General features: G+C 52.8%; 2 protein-coding genes across 3 annotated transcripts in view; one reads left to right on the forward strand and one right to left on the reverse strand.

Moving 5' to 3' along the window:
* Gfm1 (G elongation factor mitochondrial 1) overlaps window positions 1–1,155 on the forward strand; it is a 31,053-nt gene extending 29,898 nt beyond the window's left edge. For both annotated transcript variants that reach the window (XM_042685428.1, XM_042685429.1), the window contains one exon: window positions 315–1,155. In XM_042685428.1, coding sequence (XP_042541362.1) covers window positions 315–446 — 132 coding nt within the window. In that variant the 3' untranslated portion in view covers window positions 447–1,155. The remainder of the gene's footprint in view (window positions 1–314) is intronic.
* A 4,520-nt stretch (window positions 1,156–5,675) lies between these two features.
* Rarres1 (retinoic acid receptor responder 1) lies at window positions 5,676–21,675 on the reverse strand. The gene is made up of 6 exons (XM_042685643.1): window positions 21,367–21,675; window positions 14,289–14,351; window positions 11,190–11,370; window positions 8,321–8,457; window positions 6,322–6,384; window positions 5,676–6,241 (listed from the first exon to the last, which is right to left on the reverse strand). Exons 1-6 carry the CDS (start codon window positions 21,637–21,639, stop codon window positions 6,092–6,094), a joined length of 867 nt encoding a protein of 288 aa, XP_042541577.1. The 5' UTR covers window positions 21,640–21,675; the 3' UTR covers window positions 5,676–6,091.
* Window positions 21,676–25,102: the final 3,427 nt, after the last annotated feature.

A 25,102-nucleotide genomic window follows, 5' to 3' on the forward strand; every position in this document is an offset into this window, starting at 1 on the left:
CTTGAGCCTCAGCTCTGCTTCTGGCTTTTTTCTGGTTGAGTCTGTGGACATGAGTCTCACAGACTTTTCTGCCTGGTCTGGCTTTGAACCAAGATCCTCAGATGTCAGCCTCCTGAGTAGCTGGGCTGACATTACAGGCAGGAGCCACTGGTGCCCAGCTCATAAGCAGCGTTAATATGAAGCTTAAACCTTGCTGCAGTGCTGCAAACACCAGGCACATTTGTGAAATCCTGACCCGTAATTGGCAGCTGAAAAACTTCTTTCCCTCCCTTTCTCCCCCCTCTCCTCCCTCCCTTCTTTCTCCTCCATCTCAGGGAAAGGGGGAGTACACCATGGAGTACTGCAAATACCAGCCGTGCTCAGCGTCCACTCAGGAGGACCTCGTTAACAAATACCTGGAAGCCACGGGGCAGCTTCCTGCGAAAAAAGGGAAAGCCAAGAACTGACCGCTCACTTCCACCTGAGTAACTTTAATTGCTGAGACGGATCCCTGCAGCGAGAACTCAGGTTGCTGAGTCAAGTGTCTTCTGGCCCTTTCACCCCTTCAGGAACTTCCTACATGCAGAGATAAGCCTGTGTGTACCTCCGCTCTGCACATGGTCAATAATTCATTGGAAAAGCTCAGGTGAAATGTGATTGTGGATCCCTGTGAAATGATTGAAATCATTTGCTCTCTAACAGAGGAAGAGGCTAACTCGAGTTACACTTGTCTGCATGGAGTGTGTATAAACTCTCTTCACAAATTTATTTCTATCATGAGAATTTTGCACAGAGAGGAAAACTGGGAAAACAGTATACAGAGCAGACATGCTCAAGGTTTTGTTCCTAATTTGCTTCAATATGGAAGCATTGTTTTGCGTACGTAGGACATTCCATGGCATGTCATGAGTGGGCAGAGTTTTCAGTACTCTGTTGGGCTATGAAATACCAGCTGAGTCTCTGTGGCACACACGGCTGTGGCACTTCAGTGTGACTTCTGAGAACTTGGAGCTGCCGCCGAGGAGTGAAATGTCACCTGCAATCCCACGTGAAGTGTCAGAACAGATCCTCACCCATACTGTCCTTTTCTGTGTCAGAACAGATCCTCACCCATACTGTCCTTTTCTGTGTTCATCATTTCTGTGACCCTAAATAATAAAATGTAATTTAAATATCTGCTGGCCAGTCAGTTCATTCCCACGGTAAATGCTTGATTGTGTGTGTACCTGTTAGAATATATCATCTATTGTATTCATAGAGATTAGAACAAATGTCACGGCCTTTGGTTCTAGAACAGGTAGACATGCCCAGGCAGGTCTGCCATACTGTTCAAAACCACTTCATCTAAAAATTGCTCCATGTTCAACTAGGCATGGTGGAGCACAACTTAAGACATAGGCAGGAGAGTACTAAGCATTGCCCACCTAATTTGAAGACATTTGCTACGTAGTTTGAGTGCATTGTTTAAGTCCCACAAGTCTGTGGGACCTAGTCTGTTTTACCTAGTTTGTACTAAAGGAAGCAAAGAGCCAGGTACTGGTGGCTCACATCTGTAACTAGCTACTCTGGAGGCTGAAATCAGGATTGTGGTTTGAAGCCAGTCCAGGCAAGAGGGTCTGTGAGACTCTTTATCTGTAGTTAACCACCAAAAAGCTGGAAGTGGAGCTGTAGCACAAGTGGTAGAATGCTAGCCTTAAGCAAAAAAGCTCAGAGAGGGGGCTGGGAATGTGGCTCAGTGGTCGAGTGCTTGCCTTGCATGCATGAGGCCCTGGGTTCGATTCCTCAGCACCACATAAGCAGAAAAAGCTGGGGGTGAGGCTGAGGCTTAAGTGGTAGGGCGCTAGTCTATAGCTGAAGAGCTGAAGTACAGCGCCCAGGCCCAGAGTTCAGGCCCCACGACCCACAAAAAAAAAACTCAGAGGTAGTGCCCAGGCCCTGAGTTCAAGCCCCAGAACCAAGGGGGGGGAGGGGGGGTGGAGGGGGAGAGGGAAGCAAAGATACAATGAGGTAAACTTCTCCAATAGTGCACAGCTCCCTAAGTTTCAGGTGAGTGGTTTGGTTACCGCTCTTCTCCATGAAAGCAGCAGATGGAGCTCCGGCATTTCATCCACACCATGTGACCTTCAGGATTACTTTCTGTTCCCGATGAGAAAACAGTTGTAGAATTTAGCACAGCCCCCTGGTTATTGTAAGTAGTCAAGAAAATGGGCAGATTTGGACAAGTTTTTAATTTGTTAGCCACTCTGGTTGCAAGGTTATATAGTATCAGAAAAGATCCCAGCTCTGTAATCCATCCTAAGCAATGATCTGGCCCCCCTAAGCCACGCAGTTCAAGTAGGAGCACCAGGGACCAGAACCCACATGGCTTGCCAACTCAGGAGCTCAGTGATAGGTATAGCGAAGTCTAGCCTTCCAAGGCAGGATTCCTTGTGTGTAGGGCAGTAACGTGCCTGGTCCTGTCCACCATGGAGGTCACCTGGGAGCTCCATAAAGATGTAGCCAGGCCCAGCTCTAGTATGTGGCCTCTAAATCTTCTCCAGGCCAGTCCAATAAGCCTCGGTGTCATGGGCCACGGCTGTGGTAGTCGGACATAGTAGTATGTACATACCTGTAATCCCAGCTATCAGGAAGGTGGAAACAGGAGGATCATGCATTGGAGGCCAGTCTGGGCAAAGATAAACTTAACATGAGCTGCATGATCCTTTCTCCAAAGGTCTAGGAAGCAGCTTGGGTGGTAGAGCACTTGCATTGTGTGTGCACAGCTCTAGGTTCAGTGCTCTGCATTGCAAGAAACAGGGCAGTGCCGCTGAACATAGACCCAAGGCACAATAGGAAACAGCTTTTGCAATTCACATAGGTCACAGCCTTGTGTGTGATTAATTAGACTTTGGGTTACTGGTTTGTGTAAAGAAATGCAAATCCCGTTCTGTTCATCCTTACCTCCCTACTCAAACATTGTATAACATGTGAAATCACTAAAAAAAGTGGATTCTGAAGTTTGATTTTTCATCAGAGTTGAAGGGTTCCAGCCATTGGTGATTCTTAAATTGGAAAGCCACCAGGAATGAGTAAGTTGTGATGTGTTGGAATGCATACTTTTGTAGAAGATAACCATTTGCATTGCTTACTGTAAATGTTGATTTCTGCAAAGCAGGGCACTGGTGGCTCATGCCTATAATCCTAGCTACTCAGGAGGCTGAGTTCTAAGGATAGCCAGCCCAAGCAGGAAAGTCTTCTCTTAACCACCAGAAAGCCAGAAGTGGAGCTGTGGATCTAGTGGATCTATTACCAGCCTTGAGTGGAAAGATTTCAGGGACAGCACCAAGGCCCTGAGTTCAAGCCTCAATACTGGCTCAAGCAAGCATTTTGCCAGCCCTGAATACTTTTTAATGAACCTGTTTTAACTTCTGTTTAAAAATCAAGTAGTAAATATGCAAATGATTTGAATAAAATGCAATGCAGACAAAATTCTGTTTCTGCCTTTTTCTTAAAATTCTGCAAGCCCTGAAGAGATTGATTGAACAAATGAATGTGGCACTGCATGCACCACAGGTCGACTGACGAGATTCTGGAGAGGTTAAGCCCTGTTTGTGCTTGCAAAGATAACAGAGCCGGGAGAAGGAGCCTTGCTGGGCTAGCTTCTGTGGGGCTGTCCATCCCACTTCTGCTCCAGGGCCAAAAGAAGCTTCTGTGCTGGATGGTGGCCCGGCCAAGGCTCTGCTCTGGGCTGGACGGTAGCTCCTGAGAGCAAGGCCTTGGGGATTGCTGAACCAAACAGAACGATGAAACATCTCAGAACACAGTGTGCCGAAGAACGTGCTCAGAATCTATTTTTAAAGATCACGCAGTGAACTTCAGATAAGGAGTCTATCTCTGGCCTTCAGTTTGATCCAGTTACTCACCGCAGATTGTTGCTTTGATGCTTTAGAGAGCTTTCTCTCAACTTCCACATAGGTGAAGAGCTGACTTTTCCTTTGTGACTGCATGGATATTGGGAAGGTAAATGCAAATTGAAGGTTTTAATTATTTTTGTTGTTGTTGGTCATGGGGCTTGAGCTCGATCTGGGCGCTGTCCCTGCACTCTTCAGCTCAAGGCAAGTGCTCTACCACTTGAGCCACAACACCACTTATTGTTTTCTAGTGATTTATTGGAGGTAGGAGTCTCACGGACTTTCCTGTTCGGGCTAGCTTTGAACCATGATCCTCAGATCTCAGCCTCCTGAGTAGCTAGGATGACAGTCATGAGCCACCAGCACCCAGCTATTAAATTTTTTAAAAATATACCATTAACCTGGGTGATGGTGGCTCAGACCCTTAAACTAGCTACTCCTTAGGAGGCTGAGAGCTGAGGATCAAGATTCAAAGCCAGCTGGGGCTGGAAAGTCTGTGAGACCCATCTCCAATTAACCACCAGAAAACCAAAAGTGGGGTTGTGGTTCAAAGGGTAGAACATTAGTCTTGAGCAAAATTGCTCAGGGACAGTGCCCAAACCTTATTTATATTACATATTATAGTGCTTTATATATACTGCTATATTTTGTTAAGTGTCTATGTCTAAAAAGTATTTCCTGCTCTCTAACAATACAGGTTAAAAAATACATATTAAAAAATACCCCACTTAAGATAATTGACAAGATTTTTTTTTTTTCCAATTGGGTGGTAACCTTGGACCTTGACCTCTTGGCTTGGCTTTCTTGCTCACAACTAGTGCTCTACCATTTGAGCCACACTCCAGTCTGTCGTTTTGCTGCTAACTTGGAGATAGAGTCTCAGATTCTTCTGCCCAGTCTGGCTTTAAACATCAGTCTCCCAAGTCCCAGCCGCCTGAGTAGCTCGATTACAGGTATGACCTGTTGGCCCTGGCTTGGCGCAAGACAGTTTGACTTGACAACGGTGATAAGTCATCAGGAGAAACTGTACTTATCCACTAGCGGTGTGCAATGTAATACTTGCTGGGAAGTTGGACAGAAGCACAAGACAGGTAAGGCACGTAAACAGCCAGGTCAGCGGGGTGGGGCACATTGTGCCCCAAGAGCATTTGCAGCCCAGAGCACACGGCCCAGCACCCTGTCAAAATGTATCTGCACTTAGTTGAATTTTAAAGTTAGTGCTCCTAATCAATTACTGGCCAGGGAGCCTAGCCAAAGGATTTGAGTGTTCCATTAAATTATAATAATGTCAAGAGTCAAGTGCTGGCAACATTTCCTGGCTGGCTCCTGCCTGGAGTTCTCACAGGATTTGATTAAGGCACCTTACATTTGCTTTTATAATTTACTCAAGCCAAACACCGGATCCTAGTTGTCCTTATATACCATTAAAAATTGTGGAAATGTGGTGCACTTTGATCCAGGCGTGTCTTCACCCCCTACCTGTGGGCACCCCATAAGATTTGAAGCAAGCAGTAGACACTTAATTCCAATCACACATCTCACCCACCCATGCATGTAATTCTCCACAAATACATTTCTTATTTAGAAACGTTTATTTTAAAGTAGGTATCAATTTTAAAAGGAACACTTGCTAAAGTAATGAAATATAGTAAAAATTTCTTAAATACTGTTTAAGTGTTATTGCATTTTATACATTTTTGGTCGTGGGGCTTGAACTCGGCCTAGGTGCTGTCCCTGAGCTCTCTGCTCAAGGCTAGTGCTCTACCACTTGGAGCCACAGCCCATTTCCAGTTTTCTGGTGGTTAATTGGAGATAAGAGTCTCATTACTCAGCCTCCTGAGTAGCTAGGATCACAGGGGTGAGCCTCTAGCTCCTAGCTTGGAGATAGATATACTGAGCAATTTAGCAACCTAAAGCCAGTACGATCTTTAAAATAATGAGAAGCTCAGAGGTGAAGCCACTTTGAAAACTACATGCTGGCTGGCTAGACTTTGTATGTTGGCTCTGAACTCCAAGGGCCGTGTTGACCACTGGTTTACTCAGAGGCCGGCAGAGACTGGGACACGCACTGCCAGGTGGCAGCCAGAAGCCGACCAGCGACTGCCCATCACATGTTTCCTCAACCACAGACTGCTAGCCCATAGCTCCTATACTGAATAACGAGTTACACTGCTAGAGTTGTCCTAGACAGAATCCAGTAGAAGCAGGCCATTTTGTAATCTTTAGAGATGAATCAGTTCTGTCGGTGCCACAGCCGATCCCTCCACCGTTCCAGACGCTTCTTCTGGGGTCTGGAGCTCCTGACATTGGTACTTAACTTTCAGTGGCTTGCCTGGGTACCAGATTAAACGAATGCGACAGGGCAGGATTTCCTAGCAAAGAAAGATCTTGGTGTTACAACCCACACAATCTGTAAGGGAGGAACAGTTCCACAAACCACGCTGTACATTACCTGTGTTGGGAATTCATGAAGTAGAACGGTGTAATCAAAATCGACGGCGTCACCACTCATTTTCTGGAACAAGGAAACAAGCATTAGGACCACAGATGCAGGGGGGTGTGGTGGCTGGGAGCTGGGTCCTGATGACAGACTTCAGGCAGCACAGACGCCCTGTGGCTGCTGCTTCCCCATCAAAACAAAGCCATAGATTCTTATTTCGGTTTCATCACTGAGTTATATGTGGAAATCTGGCTAAATGTCTTCAGCACTTCATGGTATTTCTAGGTGTGACGGAAGCCAGAGGGGATGAAGGAGTACCTTCACATCCTCCAAGACCTGGTTACTTCGTGAACACTTCAGGCTGTCCCTGAGCACCTCGTACCAGACCAGCTCACGCCCATCCTCCTAGCTACTCAGGAGGCTGAGATCTGAAGATCTTGGTTCAACGCCAGCCCAGGCAGGAAAGACCTTGAAACGCTAATCTCTACCAAAAGGCCAGAGGTGGAGATGTGGCACTAGTGGTAGGGTACCATCCTTGAGTAAAAAAGGTAAGGGTTGATGCCCAGGCCCTGAGTTCAAGCCCCAGGACCAGCACAAGAAAATAAAGGATCCAAGAAAAGGCAGGATGAGGGCTAGGTGCCTGAACCTGTGTGGTATGGAGATCATGAGCTTGGTTTACCTGCAGGGTAGGTAAGGTTACAGCTAGAGAGAGACGATCAAGGCTCACCCAGCCTAACTCCACACCCTTTCCTTCATGGGTGCCACACCAAGCCATGCCACACAGATTTGAACACTACATCTATGTCTGTCATCGTACTCATCTTTTGTTTACTTGATTTCTATCCATTTTGCTCCTAGCTTAAGCCAAATCCCCACTGCGGTTTTTCTCTTTCCTGTATTTTCTGTCAAGGGTGCTTTTGTTAATTCTTTATGCCCTGCAGTGCTAGGGGCGTGACTGAGGGTCTGGTGCAGAGGCTCTGTGATGTAACCTCTCCCTCCACCCCCCCACAGGCAGTGTCCCGCCCCCCTTTGCTGCTATATCAACTTGAGCTTTTCTCAGATCCATACCTCACCCCTGAACATCTATTCCCAGCTATCAGAATCCAAACTCTCCACTGGTACCCTGGCCTAGTCTGCCTGCACTTCCTGTCCTGGGCCTGCATTTCCTGTCCTGGGCCTACACTTCCTGTCCTGCTGCCTACACCTCCTGTTCTGTGCCTGCATTTCCTGTCCTGCTCCCCCTATAGCTTAGTAGTCCACAAGGCAGCCACAGTGACCTTGTAAGAGCCCTGGAGGAGGTTAAAAAACGAGCCCCTCCTAGCCAGATCCCCTCTGGATCCTCCGGTGTCTCTCATCGGACAGGCTCAGCTGCTCAGCCTTTCTCCAATTATCCGATGGCTGCCTCCATCTCCTCTGTGAAATTCCCTTCCTGATGGGGCCAGGGCCACCTACCAGCCATAACCCTGGCTTCCGATCCAGGGTCTCCCCGAGATTAGCCTAAGACTAGCCTGAGACTACGCGAGTGTCATTCTACCAGGACCCATGTTCCCTTCTCCCTGCTTCATTTTTCTCCATTGGGGTGCCACCATTGATACACGTGTGTGTGTGTACTGGGACTTGAACTCAGAACCTTGTGCTCTCACTTGGCTTTTCCATTCAGGGCTGGCACTCTACCACCTGAGTCACACCCAGGTGTGGCTAATTGGAGATAAAAGTCTCTCACACTTTTTTGCCCTGGCTCCTCAGAACTGTGATCCTCAGATCTCAGCCTCCTGAGTAGCTAGGATTACAGGTGTGAGCCACTAGCACTCAGCTTTCATTGCCTTTCTTCTTCCTTGAGAATTACTGTCAGTGAAGGCAGCAAACTGTGTTTCATTCATCGTTGCATCCTGTCCTAAATCAACGCCTGCCTGGTACTGCAGGCATCTAATACTTGTTGAATGAGATGCCCCGGAGCTAGGAAGGCCATTTGTTTCCTAACCAGGGCCCTGGTTGGTGTTCGTATTCTTACCCACTGGTTCACGCTCCTGAGCTGGGCCAAGTAGTACTGTGAAAACTGGGTTGTCTTTTCCCACATCACGTAAGAGCTGCCAAGAAAGGCCAAGTCCCAGAGGGGTCGCAGCGATGCCTCAATTCTCCCGTGACTGTCTGAGAATGAGAAAACAAAGCACATTGTTACCAAGGCACGCTTTCAGACAACAGCTCATTAGTTACAGCTGGAGGCATGGTTCGTCAGTAAAGCATCTGTCTAGTAAGTATGAGGCCCCAAGTTCAAACCCCACTACCATCAAGATTTCAGAAGCTTTGGTGATGAAGTGTGACATGGAACCAGATGAGACCATCTCTCCTGAAGCAAGGCTGTGACTCAGATCTGTTTCTGTGAGACCGCAGGCTTCTGCTTGTCTCTTAGTAAACCTGTTGTCCAGGGATTGGCTGGCTGCGTGTGATGTTTACTTCTGTGAGACGCATCATTGATGAGGTTGCTCTTCGCACGCCCCACGGGTCAGGCAGGAATCAGGGTGCACAGCATTACTTCTGGGTGTCCGGTGCTGTCCTTCCCCACCAGAGCATGGGCGCCAGCCCCCTCACCAACAGGAAATGGGATGGGGTTTTCCTATGGCATTGATTTTTGATCTGCTGTCTTTTTTAAATCAGCAAACAGGATTTGTATTCTTAGTTATTTTTGAGACAGGGTCTCACTTCCTGCCCAGATGTTTGCTTGACCCACCCCCTACCTCCCATTGTGGGGCTTGAACTCTGGGCCTGGGCACTGTCCCTTAGCTCTTCAGCTCAAGGCGAGCACTCTACTATTGAGCCACAGCATCACTTCTGCTTTTCTAATGGTTTATCGGAGTCTCACGGATGTTCCTGCCCTGGGCTGGCTCTGAACCATGATCCTCAGATCTCAGCTTCCTGAGTAGCTAGGATTATAGGAGTGAGCTACCGGTGCCTGGAGTATGCTTGGACTTTGATCCGCCTGTTTTAGGCTTCCTATCATAGCTGAGATTACAGGTGCACACTTGGTATCCTGAGGACTTTTCTGTCCAGGCTGGCTTAGAGTTGTGATTTCAGCCACCTGAGTAGCTAGGATTCCAGGCATGAGCTGCCCATGCTCCGAAAAACTAAATCTTTTTAACTGAATAGTCTTGAATACAGAGACAGCCTGTCAGTCGAAGCCCTGGGTGTCTGCTGAATTCCCAGTGAGAACAGAACAGTACGTTCTGGCGATGAAAAAAGACTTGGTGAAGTGTCTTGGTAGCCAGATTAAGTTTGACTGTTTACAGACAGCTCGGAGAGGGCCTGGTACTCATGAACTCAGCAAGTTCTCCAGCCTCTACTGAAAAGGGTCCAAAACCTACCCATCTTGTAGCAAGTATTTATAGAGAAAAGGCCCCGTGGGGTTCTAAATTGGTGCCTTGCAGAATGGTGCCCTATTTCCCAAATGAAAGGGGGGAAAGGCCCCCGATAGCCACAGATCGCCGAGCCCACTTGGGGCTCAGAATAAACACGGCCTGCGCCGTGTGAGGCTGAGAATCGCTTCCCTTCATTCTTTGGCACCGATCTGAGTTGTCAGAGAACTATTAGGGTGAGAGCCAGCCAAGGCTCTGGACCTCAAAGATGCAAAGAGCAGCCTTCAACCTCTAGGCTTTTGAGAACATTCTGTCAGTGTCCATAAGTCGGGGAGCAGAGAGCGGGAGCTCCCCCCCCCCCCTGTGTAGACGTGGGTTGGTTGGGGTCTTGGGGGGTCTGGGCACATGAGGGAAGTGAGCGGCTGGGGCGGGGTAGGACTGAGTGCTGCTGTTGTCAGATGTCAGGCTTCATCCCAGCACCAGTCCTCAGATGACTTCTGTGGTTTTGGAAATTGGATTTGCCAGTAAGTGCCGAGCCCGGGCAGGACTGTGAGTAGGGACAAATGAGCTCTGCCTGGAGCAGGCTGCCTCTCGGCAGAGGGCAGGGCCGGTCTATGAGAGCTGGCACCATGCTCCATTAGCCACTGGCCCCAAATGAAATCAACAGGCCCCAGGCACAGCCCCAGGCAGGGGGCTGACCCCCCCCAACCCCAGCACTGCCCTGGAGGCATCTTGTCTCCGGTGTGCAAGGCCCTCACCAGGGGCTCTAGAAACTGCCATCCCCTGCATGCATGCCCACTAGTGTGGGGAGGCATGGCTCTCCTGTGCCCCCCTTCTCCAGGGGGAATGGGGGGAGGGGGATGGAGAGGCGGGGACAGCTGCCACTGGAGTCCTGTGGTACCTCGGTGCTCTGTTTAACGATCTCTTGCGGTTTTGGAGGTGCTGGGTTTGAACCCAGGGCCTTGTCCCTGGCAGTGTGCCTCTTATGCCAGGCTCCCAGCTTGGCTGGCTATTGTTATGTTTGGGACGGCCTCTCCTGTGCACCTAGGCTCACAACCACTCTGCTCTTCCTCCTTGCACTTCCCAGGGAGCTGCACACACCTAGTGTGCTCCCCACATCCAGTGTGCACCCTGCATCTAATGTGTACTCCACACAGAGTGTGCTCCCTGTATCTAGCATGCCCCGTATCTAGTGTGCACCCCTCATACAATGTGCCCCCCACATCTAGGGTTGCACCCTGCATCTAGCATGCTCCTTGTGTACACTGTGCATCTAGTGGCCTCCCTGTATCTAGTGTGCTCCCCACATCCAGTGTGCACCCCACATTAACTGTGTACCCCGTATCTCGCTTTCTAGTGGATGAGATGCGGTGGTGAGTTGTGTTCATCAGGGTGGCCTCAAACCACAATCCTCCCAATCTCAGCTCCCCAAGAAGCTGGGAAGACAGGCGTGAGCCACAGCACCAGGCTAGCACCATTTGAAGAGTTGGAAATACTTCCCAGGTGCAGGCGTCCCAGCCCCGTACGCACCAGGCAGGCTGCCGCGGAAGGGGCTCTGCAGCTGCTTCAGCTGTGTGTAGAGCCGGTAGTCCTCCTGCCGCCGTTTCTCCTTCCCCAAGAGCCGCGTGCAGGTCACATTGATGGCTGGTCTGGGTTTCTGGTTCTTGAAAAACACTTGAGCCGAGCATTTCCCCAAATGATCTTCACCTGCCTGAAATAAAACATCTTGGAATTAAGCAGGAAAGCACTTTATCTGCTCCGCCCAGCTACACACACACACACACACACACACACACACACACACACACGCACATGCACATGCACACAGACACACACCCTCATGTGCACACGATTGCATGAAGGCTGTTCTCTGCGCATGGCCCCTGCCCTGGTGCCCGGTTGTGGCTTTGCGTTGCAGAGCTTGGCTGTGGCATCTGAACTGGATACCAGCGACCTCCACACTCATCATGTTCGCTGGTGCTCAGCTCAGAAAGCTGGGCCTGAGGCCCGCGCCCAGCAGGGCTGGGAGTGGGCTTGCTCCTCTGTGGGCCCTCGATGTGGGGCTTCCGGCTCACAAACTCCAAGAGGGAACTGGGATTGTGATGTCTGAGGAGCCCCCTCCTCCCGGTCCAGCTCTAAGGCCTGAGGTGGGGACATTAGGACACCGCGCTGTCCCCGAGGCTCGCAAGCCAGGGCTTGAGTACTTTCTGCTGAGCACAACTACTAAGTCCACAGTACCTTCCCTCCCAGTGGCTGCCCAGATGGATGGATGAATGCGGCCCGGCCAGGCCCCCTCTACCTCCAGTATGGAGTCATGGGACCCCCTCAGCACACCATACTGTGAGTCACCGCCAGGACAGCAGCTGTCCACCACGTGTCCCATATTCCTAGACTTGAAACCTGGGCCTGGAGAAAGGCATTCCCCCAAGCCACCAATGTAGGCCCAGAATGGGAAGGTCAAGGCCACTGGTCTGGCCCTACCTGCCCAAACCCAGCCCTGGGCTCCTTATCAGGATCCCCTAGTGAAATGTGATTGGTTAGCCAGGCACGGGTGGTTAAAACCTGTAATCCTAGTTATGGTGCAAAGCCAGCGCAGGCAGGAAAGTTCTACCATATTCTTATAGCCAATAAATTACCCTCCCTCCACCCCAGACACACACAAAAAGAAATAGAGCTCTGGCTTAAGTGGTAGAGGCCTTGCCTTGAGCAAAAAGAAGCCTAGAGACATCACCCAAGCCCTGAGTTCAAGTCCAGTACCCAAAATAAATAAATAAATGCAGTTGGTTAACAATAAAGGAAATGTGATATGGGTGTGTGCGTGTATGAATGGAGTATTACTCAGCCACAAAAAACAATGAAACTCTGAGATTATCATGTTGATGGAGACAAAACGAGCTCAGAAGGACCAACACTAAACATTTTCTCTCATTTGTGGGGTGCAGGCTAGTAACCAAGTCATTATGTATGCATTTAATGACAGGAATAAAGGGAAGACTGAGGGAAGAAAGGAATGAGAGGGAGAGGAAGGGAGGGGAAAGTGAACATGAGTGAACATGATTGAAATACGTTATACATATGTATGAGCATTGTCTGGGGGAAGGAGAATCAGAAAGATTAATAGAAGGAGTGAATTTGATCAAAGTATATCATACACCAGTATGGAAATGCCTCAATGAAATCCTTTTGTACAATTAATATGGGCTGATTAAGTCTTTTAAAAACCATAATAACGCAGTTGAATTGTCGTTTCAATGGGATGGTGTCACAGCTTAACAGCTGCCAGATGGTAAAAGAAACAACCCACAGAGAAACAAATAGTAATCAAGGTTGAATGACTTAATACACTCACACGACAGATTCACTGAAAAGGCTCAAAGACCTGGCTTTTCAATGGGCACTTTCTCCCTGCGATGTGTTTTGGATGGGAGGGAACTTCTGGGGTACATTAGGGGGCGACAGCCTAGGCTGGGGGGAGGCAGCCTGCAGGCATCACAGACCTTGTTCTGCCTCCACTGAAATCAGCCAGCCCTCAGCAAGAGAAGAAAGAGCCAGCGATTGTGTCACCCCATTTTGCTCCCCCAAATACCTCCTGTCAAAGCAGCTCTGAAGGTGAAAGAAACATCCTTCATCTCCAGAAAGTCCTTTAAGAAACTTTTAATTCTTGGGGCTATTAAAATAAAAAGAACCATAACTGGGCGCTAGTGGCACATCCTTGCAATCCTAGCTACTCTGGAGGCTGAGATCGGAAGATCGCAGTTCAAGATCAGTCCAAGCAGAACAATCCCCAAGACTCTCATCTCCAACTAACCAGCTAAAAGCTGGAAGTAGAGGGGTGGTTCAAGTGGTACAGTGCCTGTCTTGAGTGAAAAAGCTAGGGGCTAGCATAAAGCCCTGTGTTCCAGCCCCAGGACCAGCACAAACACAAACAAAAGCAACAAAAGACAGCAGAGTCCGAGAGCACTGCTGGCTGTGTGGACCTTGTTTCCCAGCTCCGGGACTGTCTTCCGGGAGGCCTGGGCTTAACAGTCATGCTATGCCCTTGGGGTCCTTCCTCTATGAGACCCTCCCATCCCAGTCCTGCTTTTGCCCTGTACCACCCACCCCAAGCTCCTTGGACCACCGGAAAACACAGGCGGGGCCCACTCGTGCTAGGCCCGCCCCCACACGGCTCATCTGCCCTCACTTCCAGAGTTTTCTGTTTACTTTCTTCTTGAAAACATCATTAGAGGCATCTTGGCAAAGCCTAAGGTGACTTGGCGGACGCAGCACGAGACCAAGTGCCCTAGGCAGGTGCCACTGCCTGGTTTGCTCGCCCTCAGGGGCCTGCAAACCTGAAATGGCAGCCGGCGACAAGAATAAGCGCACGATGGCATTTGAGAGTGAGTCACTGTGACTGGTAGGGACGGCAAAGGCACTGTGACATTCTCTCCCAGGACCCTGGAGGAGGAGGTGACAATGGGTAGGTGGCTCTCAGGCAAACATGGAAGGCCATGCATCTCACTCTCCGGCCCCGCTCCGCTCGGCGGCTCTTGAAATGAAACAGGAAACCCAGCAGAAAAGAAAGAAGCTCGGAGCAAAGCCTGTGGTGCGGGTAACTCACTGTGCAGACTGCGCATAAGCACGGCTCACCTCCAGGTTGTAGCTCTCCGTGCTGAATACCAGCTCAACCTTACATCCTTTTTGGGGGTCCACCTGAAATACAGAAACCAAATCTTAGCAGTGTAGAGGCTCTGTGAACAGAGGCCCTCTTGGGAAAGCATGCACACGGCAGTCACGGCACGTATACCTGAATAAATTCGGTACCCGGGCGTGTTCAGGACTCGGAGAGCTCAGATTTGGTCTGAGCATGCCTTTGTGGTCGCTGGCCTGACATTTACTCACTGGGGGGTAATGGGGGTGCTGTACCGAGGGAGGAGGCAAAATGTCTATGTCTATGTCCAGGCCTCTCCAGGGCCCAACCTGGATGCCTGGCACATCCTTAAGCAAAGCAGGCTCGCCCATGTGATTTCTTTGCTCCAATGGGAAAGAGACGGCGTACGCACGGCATGTGCAGGGGCGGTGAGTGAAAAGGGAAAAGCACGGTGGACCCAGGCAGTGGCCAGGATGAGGTGACCTCTAAGCTGAGTTCTCAAGGTCAGTGTGGAAGCACCTGGATCTGGGGTAGGGACAAAGACTAAGGAGGCACACAAGGCAGATGCAGGGTAGAACTGGCAGCCGGATCTTTGGTCTGTGGGAAGATGACAACACTGAAGTGCACACCTTATGGGCTCTGCTAGAACTTGAAACTGTGTGTGTGTGTGTGTGTGTGTGTGTGTGTGTGTGTGTGTGTGTGTGTGCGCCTGTACTGGGGCTTACGCTCAGGGCCTGGGCACAGACCCTCAGTTTATATGCACAAGGCTGGTGCTCTACCACTTGAATCATGCCTTCTGCCCACCTTTCTTCTTGTTGGTTGATTGGGCCAGAGGTGGTTTGGCTTTTTTGTCTAGGCTAGCTCCAAGCTCAACCCTTCATCTCCAGGGCTCGGCCTCCTCAATGAGCTAGGATTACAGGTTGATTCATTCAGCTCCTGGCAACTCCTATTTTTCAAATCAGGGTTTTCATTTATTTCTGAACCAGCCTGGACTGTAATCCTATTTAAGCTTCTCACTTAACTTGGATGATAGGTATATGCCGTCACAGCCAATGTTTTTTTAAAATTGGTTGTGATGAGATAGCAAAAGCTTTTTGCTTTGAACCTCAATCCCCCTGAACAGCTAGGATTAAAGGCATGAGCCACTGCACCCCATTGAACACTTCAACTACTTAGGAAAACTTTGTATTATTTGCCATTTTTTAAGACAGTAAAATAATCAGTCAGTAGAAAGGAGTAGAAGGAACTTTGGGTGCATGAAGCTGAGGTTATTTCATACCATCTTGATTAAATTAGACTCTATAAACATCAGCTTCCTTTGAGTTTTGGCCTAGGGACACAGAATTAAACAGGGTTATGTTATTTTAAATAGATCAGATATTACCCAATCCTAGTACAGAAACTGGAGAGGGTGAACTGAATCCAGAAGCTTGTTTATGCAGCGAATGTCCACACACATAAATACACACGAGTAAATATACAGATGCTCTGGGAGCCGGGAGCTCGGGAGCACTGCATGCATGAGTCACGCTTAGTCTTCTGACGTCTACTGGCATCAGCTGATGCTCCGCTTTGTTTACCAAATGCACATGTGCACACTGGTCTCTCCTCATCCCCTCCTCTGCCCAGCACTGGGAGATACTGGGAGATACAAGGACACTGAACAAACATCTTTCCAGATGTTTCCTGCTCCTAGTGTGGAAACAGTTGTCTGTGTAAGCCAGGCTGAAGTGTGGGGTATAGGGCATGAGGCCCAAGGACCCCAGGACAATGGTGAAGATGGAGAGAGGGTGGTCTGGAAAGCTGGGGTGCTGCTGGTGCAGATCCTGGAAAGCCTCAGTTGGCAGGGGGCTGGCTTAGGATTTGAACTCTGGTCCTTACACTTGCTAGGCAGGCAATCTGCCCTTCAGCCACACCTCTGCGCTTTCCGTCTTTGTCATTGCTTGGTAAAGATCTTGCACAGATGCCAGGCCTGGCGGGGATGGCACTTTCCCTGTTTATGCATCCCATGACTGTGGATGACAGGCCTCCATGCCCAGCGAGTTACTGGTTGAGATGGGGCCTGGTGAGCTTTTTGCCCAGGTTGATCTTACTGCCACAATGGGTCCATATGTCTGCAGCAGGAAGTTGAAGCCACGTGCTCTGAGGTTGTATCTTACTGTCCACTAAGAGTTGTGTGTTCTAACACACAAAGCTATTACAAGTGAATGGAGCCAAGTATTTTGCCTCCAGGATGCGTCTGAACTCTCCATTAGACACTACCATGTATATTGGGTAGAGTCATTGAAATACAGGGTGCCTTAAACCCAAGGAGCTGAGATCAAAGACAGAGAATAGATATTTACTTATTCTCAGAGCACATTTTACAAACAGGTCTCCCTTTCAGCTTACTCCAAACGAGACCTTGGACACTGTCTGGGAGAAAGCTGGCTGAGCTGTCCTCATGAAGCCACAAACCACCACTGGCTGCATAAAGGACCACAAAGTGCATGTATGGGAAGGAGGCTTTGCCCCCGCCCCCCCTTTGCTATTTGGGAACCTCTGGTCTGCTACTCAGGCTCCTCCCCATGTGACTTGGTATTTGATAGGAAAATATAAATGGCACACGGTTCCAGGAAAAGCAAGTGCTTCATTTTTAAGGTTACTTTGATGACTCAGGCTTTGTTGGCCGCAACTCATTTGCAAATAAAAATTGCTGGCTGTTCTGATGCTCTCAACAGGAGAATGCCACAGGGTATCACATTAGACCCTGAGATGATCCTATTGGACATTCCTTCTTTCAGGCCCGACAAAGCAAATAGTTTCTGTGAAAATCAAAACAGAACAAACCAGAAGTCAGCTAGTTCTGGTGAGGCCCAACAATGGAGGCCAAGGAGGGAAGTAGACACAGCCATGTTGTGTTCATGGTGGAGGAGGTGATGGGTACTGTGTGTGAACCTCTGTTCAGCCAAGTCTGGGCATGAATTCTTGACCTTAGGATGCCAGAGGGACAAGGACCAGGGCAGTTCTGGGCTGGGAATGAGGAGGAAGAAGAGGCCAGGTGTAAGGAGACCTGACCCATTGGTCTTCTATCCTGCTGGAAGGGCAGGGAATGGCTTCTGCTCTAAATGTCCCAGTGGAAGTGACTCTTCTACTCGCTTCATTTTATTAAACAAATATTGAGAACTTGGCCTTAAATTGGGCACCTGTGGCTCACACCTGTAATCCCAGCTACTCAGGAGGCTGACATCTGCGGATCACTGTTCGAAGCCAGCTAGAGCAAGAAAGTTCATGAGACTCAATCTTCAATTAACTGGCAAAAAGCCAGAAGTGGAGCTGTGGCCCAAGTGGCTGTGCCTAAAAGCCTGAGGCCCTGAGCTTCAAGCCCCAGGACCAGTATAAAACCAAACAAGTGTGCCCCTAGCAGTGCCCTTGGCCAGTACAGCTAAGAGGTGAGTTGTGATGTCTTGCACCCTGGGAGAGGCTGCCAGAGGCTGGGCAGAGCAGCCCAGGTGGGAGCAGAGGACAGGTAAGTAGGGATGCAGGACACCGGCACCAGTGAGATGTGAGAGGAGACAGCGTGGCCGTGTTCTGTGCTGGGCCAGTGGCTGGGGAGGGGGTGGTGAGCACCCCTGGATTCCGCACTGCCCAGGGGTTCTGCCAGTCATGCGGGGACGGTGGACACCCCCCTACCCCATGCTACTGGGAGGGGATCGCGGGAGGTGGCCCCGCTCCAGGAGTGCCTGTCCACCCAGCCCTGCAGCTGCAGGCTGGCTTTGGAGCGGGGAGGTTGGCCTCGAACCTGTGGTGCCGTGGCTGGCAGAAGCTGGGAGGCTGAGGATGCAGGGGAAGCCCGTCCCGGACCTGGGACCCCACTCAGCAGCAGATGCACGCATGCGGGGTGGGAATCGCGCCCCGTCCATAACGAGGGGAAGGAAGGCAGATCTGTGGGAGGACTGGCCGCCCTCGCGTCACCATCTAGCTGGACATGTGCCCGGGCGTTGCCCTGGACGTGGCCGCACACGTTGGTCTGAAGCAGCGGCACCACGATCTCTTTTAGACCCGACTTTCCTGCCGGGCAACCGCACGGGGAGGCCAAACGCTCGCTGGCTGCGGTGCGCGCGCCCCGCGTGGAGGCCCCCGCGCCCGCCCCCTCGAGCACCTTCCTCCCGCGCCGCCTCCTGACCTTGCTCCCCGCACACACAAGCCCCGCCGGCCTCCGGCCTCGCTGCGCTGCGCTCCCGTCCCGTCCCGAGGAGAGCCGGCCTTGTGCGCGCCACTGTCCACCACGGAAAATGGACGCCGCAGGGTGCGCGCTGTGCGCGTGCGTGCGCGGGTCCAGTAGGCGCGCTGGGCGCTCGGGCGCACCAGCGTTGAGCGCTGGACGTCCTTGAACCCGTCGCTCCAGGGTGTGGGGGGCGCCGCATAGAGCGTGGCCCGTGCGCCCCGCGCACCCCAAACTTCCCAGGCTCCGACTGCGGCCCCGGGCTTGGCAATGGAGAAGAGCGGGGCCAGGCCCGAGGAAAGAGGGCGCCGCCGGGCGCAGCAAACCTCCAAACCCGAGGGCAAGCTGCGCAGACCCGGCCCAGCTCCGCCGGCTTCCCGCGCGCTGCCCGGCCCGCAGCTCTCAGGCGGAGTCTTAAATCTCATTTGATTCACTGCTCTCTTTCTTTCTTTCTTTTTTCTTTCTTCCGCTTTCTTTCTTCCTTTTTCTTTCTTCCTTTCTTTCTCTTTCTTTCTTCTTTCTTTCTTCCTTCCTTCCTTCTTTCCTTCCTTCCTTCCTTCCTTCCTTCCTTCCTTCCTTCCTTCCTTCCTTCCTTCCTTCCTTCCTTCCTTTCTCTGCAGCAGCAAGGTCTGACCTCACGTGGCCCGGCTGCTCGTGCATATGTATTTGGAATTGCTTTCACAATTGCCTTGCACGGTTTGTACCCAGATCATTCCATTGCAGCTGGGTTGCAGCCCAGTGGTCCGGCTGAGGCCTGGCGGGTGTGAGGGTCCCTTCACCAGCACCCCGACACGGATCCTGCGGAACCTGGTTTCATAACGCAGTGGTAGGCCGCAGTCCCAGCCTGCCTTTTTTCAAAGGAGTGTGCGGGCCGGAGTGCGAGGAGGGGCCCGCACAGCTCCTCCAGCTCCTCGAGCTCCTCCTGCCAGGGGCCAGCCCCTGGATGACGGATCTGTCCTGGATGACGGATAGCCTGGTGCAAACACGAACCCCAATGCACCCCCTGCGCGCCGGGGCTGCCACAGCTTCCACAGCCCGTGCAGCCGAAGCCAAGGAAGCGCCACCCCCTCCGGGGCCCGGGTGCTTCTTGCAGGGCGGCCTCACCCACGCCTGCCTTCGCAGGGAGCCTGCTGCACCTGCGCATTAGCAGCCCAGGGCCTAGCACCACGTGCTCAGGGGGACGGCGGACAGATGGATGGATGGACAGGCTGCCCTCTGGCTCATTTTTTTTTCTTCAACTCAAGCTCTCACTTAGCTTTGTCACTCAAGGCTGGCGCTCTACCATTGCAGTAACAGCTCCGCTGGCAGCGAGCGTTGTGCTGGCTTGTTGGAGTCTCACGGGCTGACTTTGAACCTTGATCCTCAGATCAGCCCTGATTAGCTAGGGTGACAGGCACGAGCCACCAGCGCCAATTCATTCTGTGATTTCTTAACTGGTCTTGGAAGGAAGAGACATCCTTGTAATTTGAAAAGTCAGTGCTTTACCCAAGCCAGGGAACCCCGCCCCACTCCCCCACAAACCTCTCCATACCCAGGTGGGGGGCTTCAGGGCCTCTCTTAGGCTAGGGGAGGTCATCTTTGTGGACAGTTCTCAAGCTGTCTTTCCTGCCTTTCTGCTGAACTAGTAAATCTTTTTTTAATCCCTGGACAACAATGATGGTTAAAAACATGCAACAAGAGCAGGTGGCCTTTTCCTGGGAACAATTCGGTTCAATCATTCAGTAAATTTAACCATGATAGGCGCAGGAAGAAGCATGCAAAGAAGCAAGGCAGAGCGTGGAGCAGCCGGTCCCCGTCTATCTGGCGCCAGATGGGGGCAGTCTCGGTGAGGATCTCACCAGCTCTTCACTCCGCAAGGCTCCGTGTCCATGGGCTTTAGGGGCGCGAGTTGGGGATCCTGCGATTCTCTATCTAACCCGTGTAATGCGGTGGAGGCAGCGATGCAGCTCCACGCGTGTGAACCAGACCCGGGCGGGGTCTCGCGAAACACCACCAAGCCAGGGCGGTCACGTTCGCCTTCCACGCGCGAGAATCTAAGCCCCTGCCCTCGGGCGGGTTGGATGAGGCAGATGCCAGCGCTTGGAAGGTCCCTGCCCAGCCCTGGGCACACTTCTACCACCGAGTCCGCAGCCCTTGCCCCCTGCCCCGGCGGCAGCAGCCTGCCCCAGCGGGCGGCCTGCGGCTGGACACGTGGCTGGCCGCGGGCTGGGCCGGGCGGACTGGGAGATCCGGGAAAGACTTGGGTGGAGCCACACGCGCGTCGCCCACCCTGAGGGCACCTGGGGCAAGGCTGAGCCCGGTCTTCGGGGCCCGTGCCTCAGTTTCTCCAGAATCTCGCTCCCAGGTTCGGGACCGTCAAGAGCCCTGACTAGGACAAAACCTAGGGCGGCGTGAAAGCCAGAGAGAAGCTCCTGCTTGCTGCAGACCCTGCGCACCCGCGCGCCCTCCACCGCCTGGGCTCTACAGACGCGGCGCCGGGGCTGCGCGGTGTGCTCGCAGGTGACAGCGGCCCGCGCGCATGGCGCCCAGCACTCGCAGCGCGCGCGGCCCCGCGTGCACGCGCACTCACCCGCGCCTGGCCCCGCGTGCACGGCGCCCAGCACTTGCAGCGCGCGCAGCCCCTGCGGGCACGCGCACACTCCCGCGCGCGGCCCTCGTGCACGGTGCCCAGCACTCGCAGCGCGCGCAGCCCCTGCGTGCACGCACACTCACCCGTGCCTGGCCCCGCGTGCACGGTGCCCAGACTCACAGCGCGCGCAGCCCCGCGTGCACGCGCACTCACCCGCGCGCGGCCCTCGTGCAAGGCGCCCAGCACTCGCAGCGCGCGCGGCCCCTGCGTGCACGCGCACACTCCCGCGTGCACGCGCACTCACCCGCGCGCGGCCCTCGTGCACGGCGCCCAGCACTCGCAGCGCGCTGGGCGAGGCGGCGCGGAAGTTGAAGAAGTGCAGCGCGGCGCGCGCCGCCTGCTGCAGGATCCCACGCGGGAGCCCCACGGCCTGGGGAGCCCCGGGATCTTCCGCGGGCCCCGCGGGGGCCGCCGCCGCCCCCTGGAGGACGAGCCACAACAGCAGCGCGAGCCCCGGGCCGGCGGGGCGCGGGGCCCTGGCCCCGGGCGCGGGCGGCGGCTGCCGGCGGGGCTGCATGGACGCGGGGTGCTCGCCGACCGGGATCGCGGCGGGCGGCGGCCGCGCGGGCAGAAATAAGGACGCAGGAGGCCGCCCCGCCCCCCGCCTCCCCGCCCGCGCGGCCCGGTCCGGGTCGCGCCCGGCCGCGCCCTCCGCGCCGCCCAGCTCCAGGCCCGCGGGACGAGGCGTCCCTGGGGCGCGGGGGGCGGGGAGGGAGCGCGGTACTGGGAGGCCGTGGGGGGCCGAGGCCCGCCAGGACCCCGCGGCCCCCCGACCCCCCGCGGCCCGGGCCTCTCCCTTTTGCCATTTTGCAACCGTCGAGTCTGACCCACGACTCGCGCGTCCAGCAGCGGTGGAGACGGGGCGACCCCGGCGGCCGGGGACGGAGGAGGCCCGGCGCGGCTGGGGCACCTTGGCGGGGCAGGAGGACGGCGCCCAGGGGCGGCCGGACCGGGAGGCCGAAGCGAGAGGCCGGGACGCGGGCGGTGTGCGCGGGGCGCGGCTCCGGTTAGACTCGCGCAGGGACGGTGGAGGAGGCCCGGTGTCACCGGCCCGGGAGGCCACGCGGCGCAGGGCGGCAGGAGGGCGGGCACGAGGATTTGCAGGGATGCAGGGAACGCAGCACGGCCCGGCCAGGCCCCACTCGGCTGGGGGAGGCCGCGCAGCCGAGGCCGGTGCGGGGAGAGCCCGGGAGAAGCCGGGTTGGGGGTTGGGTCTGAGCTGCCCGCAGCCTGAGACCTGAGACTGGATTCCAGAACGATCGACAGCAGCGGGGCGCCGATTCCCAAGGTGGTGTCCACACGGGAAGTTGGCCGCGCGCGCGCGCACGTGTGTGCGTGTGTGCGTTCATGTGTGTTTACGCGCACACGCGCTCGTGTGCCAGTCCTGGGGCTTGAACTCAGAGCCTGGGCGTTGCCCCTTAGATTTTCCCATCAAGGCTGGCGCTCTACCACTTGAGCCACGGCTCCACTTCTGGCTTTTTGGCGGTTAATCGGAAATAAGAGTCTCATGGACTTTCCTGCCCGGGCTGGCTTCGAACAGCGATCCTCAGATCTCAGCCTCCTGAGTAGCTAGGATTACAGGCGTGAGCCACCTGCGGCCCTGTCCAGCTCATTTCTTGTTCATCGTTGTCTAACTTGGTTGGAGTTTCTGTAGCTTGCCTGCAGGGCCATCTAACACAAACCCAGTCATTTCCTTCGCCAGGTTTCAGTAGCAGGCTTCATCGCCTCCAGATTTTCCGAAGATGATGTGTTTGTTTGTTTGTTTGTTTTTCACTTTGCCTCCGTGCATTGTCCCCACACGGCTGTGGCGAGAGGCTGCAGGTGACAGGAAAACAGTTTAACGCAGAGACCCTTCCCTGGAGTAGAGTGCAAGGTCTGGGGGCTGTGAGGGAGACTTCTGCACTCTCTCACCTCAGTTAGCTGACCGCCTCATGATTGTAGCAGGGTTGCCACAGCTCCAAAGTCACATCTTCATTTGCTGAAGCCAAAAGCAGATCATAGGCTGCCAAGTGTGGGTGGCCAGGGAGTGCTGTACCATGCACCTGTTTCCATGTGCTTTGTTTTGGTTTTCATCGGGGGAGAAAAGTATTTCCCAGAAGTTCCTCCAAGCTTCTCCCCTTATGCATCACTGGCTAGGATTGGGCCTAGCTAATGTCCTTTAGCTGCAAGGAGGTCAGAAGAGTATTTATCCGGTCTCCAGCCTCTCTTATGATGGTCTGACCTATAAGTTAGAATTAAGTTTAATTATACAGAACAACAACAACAAAAGACAACAGGTGACAGGAGAGAAACAAATTCCTCAACAAATTCCTTGCATGGCAGATACGATTGGGGCTTGACGTTCTATTTGTATGACACCATTAGAGAAGGACCAAGCCCTTTTAGATTTCTTCTGCGCCCAGGGCTTGCCAGCGCCTCTCTTTTCTAGGCTTCCTGAATGTTCCTCCGGGCATGTCTACAGAGATGTGACGCCCAAGGACTTACTCTTAGCGTTCATGGCAAAGGAGGCTGGGAAAGGCAGTTTATTTCAGGGGGGTCATGTGCCCAAATAAAATTGTCAGGATTCTGATGCTCCATGTGTTGGGTGTTTGGGGAGGGTTGCGTGTTGGGTGTTTGGGGGGTGATGACCTATGAAGAACCCCCTCTGGAGAGGAAGCAGGGGACTCAGGCGGGACGGCAGGCAGCTGCACCAAGGCTCGGTTTGGGCTGGATCCCAAAGGTGCTTGGTGGACAGACCTGACCCCTGCGAGTCCTCCCTCTCCAGGGGGCACCCAGACTTCCACACTTGCGGTCAAGGGTTCGGGACCACGCTGGGTGCTGCGAGGCAGGTGCAGGCGCGCCCTGTGGAGAAGGTATGCATGCAGGAAGCTCGGATCAGAAGCAGAAGTGGCGAGAGGGGTCAGGGATCCAGGGTGACGGCCCGCAGTATATGTTGCTATATATATATATATCATACATATATATAACTAATATAATATAGTATATATTATGTGATGTATATTTTGTAATATATGTTATATGACATAAAGGCCACAAAGCATAATCCTATCACATGCAATTCATAATATATGAATTATATATTCTATATTGCTATGATATCTAATGACCTTTGAAAGGAGGACTGGGATCAAATCCAGGGTCTTGCAATGCTAAGCATGTGCTGTATCAAGCGCTATGTGACATCTCTCAGTCCTAAACTATAATCACCTCTGGCCGTATGAAAAGTATTTAAGAGAACGAGAAAGCAAAGTGGTTCTTAGTGTCAGGTTAGCACCGCATTCGCCGGACCCAGCATTTCTACCGTTAGAGTTTCCATGAGTTATAAGCAGCCCTTTCTGACCTGGCACGTTTGTCTTCGCAGCCTAGTGAGGTGGCTTTCACACATTCCAGGAGGAAGCAGCAGCCCTGACCTTGGGGTACTCCGAGTCGCAGATGGGCTGAGTGGAAAGCGGTGACTTCAGTAGATGATGAAAGGCATCAGTTTTCCTGAATTCAGCTCCTCCGGTGGTCTCCATGCTGGTGGTTAGCCAGGCTCCAGTGGAGACAGCTTCCCACTCCCCTAATATAACTGTCCTGTAATTTTCTGCCCTACCCCCCATAAACATGAAAAAATTCTCTTTTCGGTTTTTGTTTTGTTTCATCATGGGGCTTGAACTCTAGGCCTGGGCGCTGTCCCTCAGCATTTCAGCTCAAGGCTAGCACTCTACCGCTTGAGCCACAGCGCCACTTTTAGTTTTCTAGTGGTTTATTGGTGATAAGAGTCTCATGGACTTTCCTGCCCAGGTTGGCTTTGAACCATGATCCTCAGATCTCAGCCTCCTGAGTAGCTAGGATTACAGGCGTAAGCCACCATCACCCGGCAAAACAATTCTTTTAACCCTACCATGCATGCATTCATGATCAGAGCTAAACGTTATTTAAGTTACATGGATTTGAAAAAGAAAATTCCCTTCCCTTGCAAAGATTTGGCAAACTCATTT

This window comes from Dipodomys spectabilis, unplaced genomic scaffold (assembly GCF_019054845.1).
Source record: "Dipodomys spectabilis isolate Male_0828 unplaced genomic scaffold, ASM1905484v1 ptg000095l, whole genome shotgun sequence".
NCBI lineage: Eukaryota > Metazoa > Chordata > Mammalia > Rodentia > Heteromyidae > Dipodomys > Dipodomys spectabilis.